Genomic DNA, 11,330 nt, shown 5'->3' on the forward strand with positions numbered 1-11,330 from the left:
TCTGACATTAAAGCCATTGTAGACATACTCAAGTTACTGAGATCAGGCACTTGAGTGTATTCCTAAAGATACAATTACTGCCGTACTCCATTTACTTTACCTGTTCATGTGACCAGTCTTTACTGTATGAAAAAACACTATTCAAAAATACTTTAGTGCTAGTCAGTTACTACCATCTTCTGAGGCTACCCTTCAATTTCTATTCACATGCTAACTAATGTTTAAGCTGCCCGAAACAGGAAATAAAGGTTGCGTACACACATTCAAATAATCTGGAAGAATTCTCCCAGGTTTGCTCTTGTGGTAGAAAAAACTTACCCAGAGCTGCAGGCAGACATTTAAATCCTGAGGACCTGATGAGTGGACAGCATGCCGTGCTGACAGTGCAGCCAGGAGAGGGCCCTTTGCACATAGCATGCCTGGCAATAGATGACAGTAGTGCATAGGGTAGCCCTGACTGGCAAACCCAGATGGCCCATTGTCAGACTATGTTGTCAACATATACAGACATTTATTCTCCCAGGGGAATCTCCCAGAAGTGATTTAACCCTGGTTGTGCCCAGGTTCTCTCTCTCACACACGACTCAACATTAGCTTCAAGAATCACAGAACTGATCCAAAACTTAAAAAAGGGCAAGAACCTGGATTTAACCTAGACGAGTTTTAAATACACCACAGATTAAAGAATTCCTCTAGAGGAAAATAAATTAATGGACGGATAACAGGGACAAGACTTCTGTTTGTTAGTCTGTTGGAAAACTTTAAGTTTTCCTTTGATACTGCATTGTAGATCCTTCAGATCCCCATGAAGACAGTGCAAAAGTAGTTCTAGAAATTACTAGACATTTTGCACTCCACGTCTGTAATGTTTGCCTTGGCTACTTATAACAAGTTGTTGAAACGGGCTGAAGGTTTGTGGCAACTATGTTTTAAGAAGCAAATAGAAGAAATCAAATTCCTATGATTTTTAAACATCCTCTAAATTATTTTTTTTTATCTTGAGAAATAAGGCGTTTTCAGGCATTCTCCTACCAAGGGTATAATGGGAAAAGAGGCCCAATTGCTCCTTGGCTTCTTTGTCATTGCAGAATCCTAGAATGGCTGGACTCATGGTAGCAGGTAATGACAGTGGGTTGGGGAATCTCTGTAGATAATGCATCTTTGAGAACCAGTTATTGTAAAATATGTAATAATTGTTGAGTGACTATCTACAGATTCTATAGCTGGCAACTAAAAGTTTCTCCTTTCCCCTAAATTCACCTGGCACCTCTTCCATTGCTCTGAACTTTAGAAGGGAGAAAAGTCACTGAAATTGGACAGAATAATCCTTGCTTAAAAATTCCAGGACAGTGAGTAGAGTCTCAAAGAAAAAGGACGATTCCCAAGGGAGAGGGTAGAGACTTCAGGGTTTAGGAGATTTCCTCACTTTCAACAAGCAGAAGGTATTCACTGAAGGGTATAAAACAACATGGCATCATCATTATGTATACAACAAACCGTATCCAGCAAAATAGGAGAATTAGTTAGACCTATCCAGAGAAGTTTTCTCCCTTAATGTCATTTTTAAAACCTCTGAATTGATGGTGCACCACTGTTACTAGTGACCACAAGACTGGATAAGTGCAAAATATTCAAACCCTTCAGGGGAACTTGATACCTTTTATTTGCTTTTTTAAACATGGAAGCCCATTCCAACATCCACTCACAAGTAGGCATGGAAAACCTCAGACACGAATCACAGAATGTCCAGTAATTTTTAGAACTTTTTACAATGCAGTATCAAGGGAAATTCCTAAAATCTTCCAACAAACTAGCAAGCAGAAGTCCTGTGCCCATTGTAAGGGAAAGACATTGCATTGGAATTAATTTATGTTCTATTTTCTACAGATCTTCTATTTTCAATTAAGCTGCAGACTGAGATACTGACCCTCTTGCAGAGGCCCATGTCATCCTGTCGAGGTGGAAATGTAAACTTAACTCTGGCTACATTCCCCCAAGAGTCCAGTAGGGCCAAAACTATTTTATAAAGTTAAGCTCAGGCCCATCAGGGTGGATACAAGGATGAATGTTTCTTACAAGGTCTAAAAGCTGTACACGCTCACCAAGAGTGTAACCCATAGAAATAATCACTACAAGAAAAAAGGCACATAAGGGATGGCCAGGAAAGGACTAGACTGGAGAGGGAGAGGGAGAGAGGTTTGGGCAGAAATAATGAAATGAAAAGCAAGAGGAGATTCTGAATAGTTATTCTCAGGACAAAAAATTCTTACAAGCTTAGATAAAGAGAAACAGGCTTTTAATCATCCATATAGGCAAGTGAATGTAACTGCTGTAAGAATACTGGGCACTTGTACACATGCATAAGGAGCTGCAATGCGTGTACTAGTGTAAGTGACAAAATGCATGTTAGTGCAGAGAAAATAGTGCTGGCACGCTTTTGAACTAAAACACGTTGGAAGCGCTTTACTTTAAAAGTGCCCTGCTACCATTTTCTGCATGCTGACACACATTTAGCCGCTTATACAACTGCATGGGGTGCAGTACAGTTCGCATCAGCATGTGAGTGGAGCAGACTCAATTAATAGAGTCTGTTCCGAAATGGTGGATCTCTAGCATGTCACAGGATGAAAACGTACAGGCAACCCCTGCTTAGTGCTTTTAATTGGTTTCTGAAAAAATGAGTGTTAAGTGAAACTGAAAGTATTTGATGATCCAAGATAGCAACTGCGAGCTTTGTAACGAAACTCACTGAGCGCTAAGTAAAATGAGGTATAAATTTAAAATGAGTGTTATAGCAAAATAGCACTAAGTGAAACAGCGTTAAGCGGGGGTTGCCTGTATGTGTTCCTCATGCCCATTGGTTCCTCACGAATGGATGCGAAGATTATCTACCATTCATTCTCTCAGTGATACGGTCCTTGCTAAGAAAAGTTTTGAAGACTTGTTGATACAGAAAAAATTCTTTGTAGCAGTCATTCTCCACCAGGGTGCTACAAGGCATTTTGTATGCAGACACTTCCACCTGATTCACAAGATAGTCAGAAATTTCAAAAAGGAATCCACAGCTTAAAAAAAAATTCTGACCTGTTCTGGTCTGAGGTCTTTGCAACATAATTGTTCTATTATTTTTCTGTAGCCAAGAAAAGAATGAACACTAAAAGCTGATAATTCCTAAGTGGTGCCTTGAGTCTAACAAGGCTGAAAAATACTGCTTTAAAGATTGGCTTTGATGCTATATAGCAGCATAATTCAATACATCGAAAAGATCAGTTCAGGTATTTTATACATTTTGTTCTCAAGACCTAGACAAGAAGTTGGGTTTTTTGCTGTTGAACATGTTACCAAGCACCAACAGTTTTGCTAATGAGATTTTTCCAGAATTGTTGCATATTAATGAAGAACCAACTTGAGAACTTATATTTTATAGCAGAGGTGTTCGCTGTTTTGGCACATGCAACACAGAGCTGATTTAAATGATGGCTCTAGGCTGCAGCTGTCCCAGGACTGGCACTGTGTGTTTCTGATACATTGTAAAACTAAAATTCCATACTTGTTTGCCTACTGTAGTTTTTCCTATGCTCTCTTTTGGCACAAGATACTTATCTATTTCAGTGTTAAAGCAGTTTCTTGCTCTCAACTATTAACTCAGTGACTAAAAGAATAGCAGCTGCTATACTAATAAATTACTCTATTAGAGTATTTCTGCTTCAGTATTGTGTCAGGATGAACTCTGGCCATGCTTCGAGTGACAGAAACGAACTTTAGGAAAGCGATGACCATACACTGTTGTTGCTTAAAGTAAGCGCTGCAACCACCCCTGACCTCTACCACCAACTGTCCTTTCATGTGTTTTGATCTTGTTTGGCAATTGTATATTTAAGTTCTCCCTTTGTATTTCAATATTCTGATTAATGTGTTAAAATTGTGACGGGAAAGGTGTCCATGTTGCAGCCAGATTATAACACTGGTCTATGTTTTCACTCAGAATTCACATCCTTAATTACTTCATTTGCAGACACAAACCAGAACACAGACATCCAAGTATCAGCAGTTATACCTCCCACATAACAGATGAGTTTATGGCCAGTGAATATCAGTTCTTTCATGTACACTCCAAAACAGCAACAAAACTAAAAGCAGATATGCATTCAGGTATTGTCAGATTAAATTTAAGTGGGAGATTTGTGGACTGCAAAAACAACACGGGATACCAGAGTTTTTTTGAGCAAGAATTAAACTAACATAATATACCCACAAAGCTTTGCTAGTGTTGCTGAGACTTGTCTAAAAAATTACAATACAGCTAAGTAGGAGTGGATCCAGAGGGATGATTGCAGTGAGGCCCAACCCTGCCTTTGGCTGTGTTGCATGTGGCTAGCACAGGGTATGTATGGAGCTGGTTTTTGTGAGGTTTTTGGAGTGAACACTGCCACTGCTCCTTTCCACTGCAGTTGAATTCACCAGGGAGGAGGAAGAACAAACAGCAGCAACATTCAACCGCTGGGCTCAGAAGCCATGTGAAAGCAGAGAATCTAACCAGATCCAGCCCTGATCAAGTAGTGATCTCAGAGCTTATTGTTTACTCCTGGCACAGCCCAAGCTGACACCTGCTTTGCCCAGCTCCCGGATCAGCGACTACAGCTATGAATATAGTATTAAGAACATATTTTAAAAAGGTGCTGCAAAACATGTACATTGTGTACACATTTAGGATTCCTCTTATTTCAAACTAATCCATATTCCAGTTTATTTCCCCAGTACTTTGCCGTATCAATCTTACCCCACCATGACAGTAAAGTAAATGTTTCTGGTATTTTGATGATTTGGTTCAAGGAACAAGGAAAAGTGTTGTAGATAATAGTTTTTAGTTTCCCTGCTACTTGTTAGCATCCAAGCCAAGCGAGTGATACTGAAGGGTTACTTTTCCCCTCTCAACAATCCCCTCGGAAGAGACCGGAAAGCAATTTTGGAGTCTCAGAGTGAGAAAATCATATTAAATTAGAAAAGCTGGAATTTTAGTTTGTGAATATGAAGATGGGAGTTCTGCAACATTTTCCCCATCAGTGATTTCACTCAGCAACATCTCACATTCAAGTGTATTTTATTAACTTGTCTCAGCACCTGCAGTATGTAGGTTGGAATATGTCCCATACTGTTAACAAAGCAGAGGGGTTCTCAGTGCCATAGACTACAAATGTCATCTTGGAAAAGTGTAGCACAACAGTGTCTATGCACACTGGGACTTCAAAAAAAGTCTACAAGTGCAATGAAATATTTTCTTTGCAGAGTCAGAGGACTGAAAAACCCAGTATTTCCCGGGTATTGCAAGCAATTATATTTTCTGTTACATTCTTTGACATTAAACTCTTCCTAGTACATAAAGCAAACCTTTAACCCAGGGATGGACAATTTTGTGGGCCTATGGGTTACATAGGGCGTTCTGCTGAGCAATCGAGGGCCGGGTCAGCACCCGACAAGCAACAGCTTACCAAAGCTCCCTATGGAGGGATGGGCTCCTGGGCGGGCAGGAAGCAGTGTTCGGGAGCAGAATGGGCAGATGAGGCGAGGATCACAGGGTGGAATCGCAGGGCAGTGACTGCACAGGCCTGAGACCCAGGGCAGAGCCATGATCCACTTCCCACAAACCCGTTGCAGGTTCTGCAAGCAGGGGCATGCAGAAAGCAGATGGCAGCTCTACCCTGACCCTGGCCCCATTGTTGTCACCATGCCAAGATCCCAGCCCTGGGCACGAACTCCCCAACAGCTTGTGGCCCCATGCTGCACACCCTCCCTGCATGGCTCCTGACCATTTCTCCATGGAAACCTCAGGATCACAGGATGTTGACAGCGCAGGACCAGGACAGAGCCACAGTCCACATGCCCTTGTCCACAAAACCGGAGCTTAGCCCCTGCCTCATTCTGTGACAGTCACTTGTGGCCCTATCCCAGTCACCCAGCCGAGTGCTCTGTCTGCACGGGTCCTGCCCCAGGATGGATGGCTTAGGGTGCCTGTGCAGCAGGGCTGGGGCCAGCAGCAGCAGCCAGGAGCCACTGTTTCCAGGAAATGGAGTCCTGCTGCCATGCCACCCCAGCCCCGCTGTGCACCTGAGGGGCGGCAGGACCAGCTGCACATGCCATGCCCTGGACTGCTCCCCATGCCTGGGCTGGACAGGACCGAGGGACACGCTACATGCTGTACAAATCCCTCAGTGAGTAATATCCAGCCTGCAAGCTGTATTTTGCCCAGTCCTACTTTAACCTTATAGCAAGTGACTTTGTAGCACCTCAGCATTTGTTTTTTTACTAAATTATATTTGTGCACATAAACAAGCTGTGCTTGGGTTGTTAAATGTCCACTGACTTCAAAATTCAATATTTTAATGGTACAGCAATTAACTTATCCTTACCTTCAGAATTATTCTAGTATCTTCTTTATTAGACTGGCCATCGACTTGAATAACTCTATATTCTAACCATTGCTGAACTATAGCTTTCTCTTCTGCAGTATTTCCAAGCAGCTGCTCTTTCTTAGCTTGTTTAACTAGATGGGTGGCTATAGTAGTCAATCCTATTAGGCTGGGTCCATTGTTTGTTTGAAGAACTGGAGTCTAGGAAAAAAGACAAATACAATTTAAGTTGCAGTTATTTTACCAGAAACTAACTTTTCAGCAATTTGATTTAATGAGATCCCTGTAGATTGTTGTTTTCCAAGTTACATTTAGATTGAGAATACACAGATTATTTCTAATTCAATACCACCCAGCCATGTCAAGATCAGCATGATTAACAAAATGAACTACCATCTCTAAGAAATCTTACTTGGTAGCTTTTGACTCATTTAAAATTTCTAAGTGTAAGAATTAATGTTTGCACCATAGAATAAACACATATCCAATCTTTCTAGATAATCAAAAGCAAACAACACTGTTATTTTTTTTTCAATCCTTATTTACAATTATTGCTTGGCAGCTATAAAAACCTAAGAGTTTAAAACATGGCTGAATATGACATTATATTAAAGTGGGAGATACGTAGACTGCAGAAACAACATAGGATACCAGAGATTTTTTTGAGCAAGAATTAAATTAACAAAACACATCCACAAAGCTTTGCTAGTGCTGTTGAGACTAATGTTGTTACAACAGTTTTGCACTACAGTTAAGCAGAGTGGATTCGGAGAGACCCTGCCTTTGGCTGTGTCACGTGCAGGCTCTTAGCGAAGGGTCTGTGTGGAGTCTGTTTTTGTGAAATTGAAGCCCCAAGGGTAAACACTGACATTGCTACTTGTCCTCTTTCCCCTGCAGCTGAATTCAGCAGGGAGGGGAAGAACAAACAGCAGCTGCATTCACCCCCTGGGCTTAGAAGCCATATGAAAGCAGGGACCCTAGACCCAGCTCTGATCAGCTGGTGAGCTCAAGGCTCACTGTTTACATGCAGATCAAGAAAAAACATACCACCTAAAGCTCTGCAAGTACAATAACTAAAATTGTGATGGAAAATAAGTTGTTTCAAGAGCAACTACAAAATTTACTGCTTCAAGTTTTAGAAAGATGAATTCTGTATTATACCTCTCCAATTTCCATTCTTGAGATTAAGCTGCAACTCAATGGCACTGATTTTTTAAATGTATATTTATGTTAAATTTTAAGCTTAGTGTTTTTTTTAACCCTTCAAATAAAGCATAATCATTTTCTCCTGTAAACAAGAATACCTGTCAAATTATTCAACCACCTCGTTTCAGTTACCAAACAACAGTAAATGTTGTTCCACTAGACTAGAAAGAAAACAAGATGCAAACACTGTTATGAGTAGTCTGCCCTGTTAAGGGATGCCTAAATATACTTCAGTCAGGGGCAGTGAAAACTAAGGGAAGCTTATCTCAAGGGTCTCCAATAACACATTAAAATTTTTATAAATAAAACGTGGGTTCTGTTCAAGGGAATTTACAGTATAATGACAATTGATAAAAGCAACAAACAAAAAAAGAAAGGCAAAGGAGCACAACAAGGCCACACCTATACATATGTGCTGATAAATAATTTAGTTTGAAAGGACTGCATAAAAGTCAAAGGAAAAACTGAGGATAGCAAGAAGATAGGGTATGTGTTGGGAGACTCATAAGACCCCAAACTGCTTGGTGTGTCACTTCCTCCTTGCAGACAGAGGCCAGGTACTGATATTATACTTTTACCAGTATAAGTGATCAGAAACCAGTTTATACCCATAACAGAAGTTCAGCACACAGACTGGTTTAAAAATGGTGAAACCCAAACTAAGATTTGCACCCGTCCTACCAAAGGAGGATATATATTTTGTTTGCTACCGATCTAAACTACAACACTTACTGAAAACCATGCAACTTAAACTGATTCTGCCTTGGGCTTTTTGAATGTCTATACCTAGCCACAATGATCTCAGGGGCAGACCAGCCTGAATCAAGGGCTATTGACAGACGTGAAAACTGCCCTCAAAAAATACATTTTACTGGAAGAGGCTGTGCATTAGTTCAACCCAGCTCCACAGCATCTGTGTATATCACACAGTTCTGCAGGGCTTTTTGGTACTTTTATCTAATAGCTGATTCAATCTTTCCGATTCAATCAGCTATTAGATAAAAGCGCAAAAAAGCATACTGCGTCCAGTTCTGGGCGCTGCACTGCAGAAGGGATGTGGACAGCACGGAGAGGGTCCGGAAGAGGGCCACCAGCACGATCATGGGGCAGCAGGGCAGGCCCTAACAGGAGAGGCTAAGGGACCTGAACCTGTTCAGCCTCCACAAGAGAAGGCTGAGGGGGGTCTAGTGGCCTGTTAGAAACTAGTCAGAGGGGACTAGCAGGCATTGGGGGAGTCTCTGTTCCCCCAAGCACTACCAGGAGTGACTAGAAATAAAGGTCACAAGCTGGCAGCGGGTAGATTCAGACTAGACATCAGGAGGCGCTACTTCACAGTCATGGCGGCTAGGACCTGGAATCAACTTCCAAGCCAAGTGGTGCTGGCTCCTACTACCCAGGGGGTCTTTAAGAGGAGGTTAGACGAACACCTTGCTGGGGTCATTTGACCCCAGTACTCTTTCCTGCCATGGCAGGGGGTCGGACTTGATGATCTGTTCAGGTCCCTTCTGACCCTACCAACTATGAAACAATACCTAAAAAGGCAATTAAAAAACATTTTTTTTTAAAATACTGCATTGTCAGTCATATTTTGGGAGAAGATCATTCAGCTGCATGCTTTCATAACTTGACAGGTGTCAGGCACAATTAGTGCCATTGTCCAATGTCTCACTTTACCTTGGTAGACCAAGGCCCCCATAGTGAGGGAGGGAATGGGGCTGCCCAGCCAGGACAGGACACGGGACAGACCTACTGATGGCTTGTTTGGCAGGGGTGGGAATTCCCAGATGCTGCCCCCAACCCCTCCCCTCCCAGGCAGACATGGAAGGGGGCATGTGCCTCCCTCAACCCGATTTGTGCAGAGGGCAAGGGCAGGCTGTCCACTGCAGGCTCAGGGCCAGGGGCTGCAGCAGCGCTGCGCTTGGGGTGGGCAGGCAGCAGAACTGGGACGGGGGGGCTACAGAGTGGGCTACATCCACCCCAAAATTCTCTGTAGCCACCCCAGAGCCCCCCTCTCAGTGCTGCTGCTGCCCACTCAGCCCCCGCCTGCCCTAAGCACAGCCCCAGTCCAACTGCCCCACTGGGAACAGGCTAGTGCAGCCCTTGGCCCTGAGCTGACCCCTGCCCCACACACAAATCCGGGGACACACACACACACATACCCCCATGCCTCACCTGGGTGTGCATGCAGTGGCACTGAGCTGCCCCTCCCTCCCTGCCTGAGCAGCCCACAGCTCCATCCCATGTCCCACCCTACTCCGGCTGGGCAGAGCCTGCCCCATTCCCTCCCTCACCACAGGGGCTTTAATCTGCCCCCCACCCCCGCTATAGACTTACTGGCTGGATTTTGATCTCCAAGCTGCCAGGCTGCATTCCTGGCCCTGTACATGCTGCGCTTGCGTGTACACATGCACCATTTATCGGTGACATAATTGGCTACACCGACCAAAAAAAGCCAATTGCCAATAACGTCAATTTTCCTTTTATCGGTGCCTACCTGATTCAGACCAATGTATTGTTGCACCTCTAATTCATACTGCATATGAAAGTTGCCTCCAAAATGATGTGTTTCCCCCCCCCACATTTTACTGAAACACCATGGCGGGTCTAAGACATTTTCATGTTAAAGCCTGAGCATAATTAGGAAGTAATTATATTTAACTTAATTCCATTTTTCCATAACAAACATGGATGTTGCTTCACTTCTGAAAAGAAGTAATCTATATTAGCTATTTCCAAAAAAACCTGAAAAATGTAAAAAAAAAAAAAAAATGTATTGTACATTTTTATAAACTACTCCCAGTAATATTCAAGAAAATTATCAAGTACTTGAATATTCCCTTTAAGCCATTTAGATACAAAAGCAAATGCTGAGAATACATAGTATCACTGGAGGGAAGTATACTGTGCTGTTGCATACCCATTCTTCCCCATAAGAACTTATCATACAATGCAGGCATTCATTTTCATTAAACAGAACAAAACTAGTAGTCAGCTCCTATTCTTTTTGTTAAACCAATTCATAAACTTAAGAACTATGGTGAAATTTTCACAAGCTCTGAATTTAAGCAAGTATAAGCTCCAAATTATTTAAAAAACTGTTCTGTATGAAACACTGCACAGCAATAAATATGTAGTCTTATTTTTACGTTATAAAATGGGTGGAGGTGGACATGCACACTATGTCTATACTAACATTTTTACACATAGCATACACAATGAAACAATATTAATCTAAATAAACAAAATTCCTGAACAGTTGGAAATGGCCACTGTGTCATTTCAACAAACACTTGGAAGCAAAAGAACCAAATTATGTATAAAACACCTGGATGAATGGTATCTTTTAGCCCCACTGTCTACTTTGGAACTTGGGTTAAATGCATACTAACTACAAAAGTCTATGCTAGAGTACTCCCTTAGGCCAGGTACAGATATTACACTTTTACTGGTATAAGACTGCTTGCAGACATTTAAACAACAAAAAAAGAACATGCTTTACCAGAAGCAGCAGCACATTACTTCAACCTGGCTGTCACGTCTTTACAGATCAGGCACTTCAGCGGGGCTTTTGGGAACTTTTAGCTGATTGGATTGGCTTTAGCTATTGGAGAAAAGTGCCAAAATCCCCCCCACTAAAGCGCCCGATTTTTACAGACATCAGGCAAACTAACTAAAGCACTGCCTCTTCTGGGCACATGTGGGGCTCAGTGCAGGAAT

At 42.3% G+C, this 11,330-nt stretch overlaps 1 protein-coding gene across 2 annotated transcripts in view; it reads right to left on the bottom strand.

Moving 5' to 3' along the window:
• The window catches only part of EEF1E1 (eukaryotic translation elongation factor 1 epsilon 1), a 28,375-nt gene that overhangs the window by 13,971 nt on the left and 3,074 nt on the right, over window positions 1-11,330 (bottom strand). For both annotated transcript variants that reach the window (XM_014521768.2, XM_006027592.3), the window contains exon 2: window positions 6,408-6,608. In XM_014521768.2, the coding sequence (XP_014377254.1) occupies window positions 6,408-6,608 (201 nt within the window). The remainder of the gene's footprint in view (window positions 1-6,407; window positions 6,609-11,330) is intronic.

This window comes from Alligator sinensis, unplaced genomic scaffold (assembly GCF_000455745.1).
Source record: "Alligator sinensis unplaced genomic scaffold, ASM45574v1 scaffold747_1, whole genome shotgun sequence".
NCBI classification, from domain to species: Eukaryota; Metazoa; Chordata; order Crocodylia; family Alligatoridae; genus Alligator; species Alligator sinensis.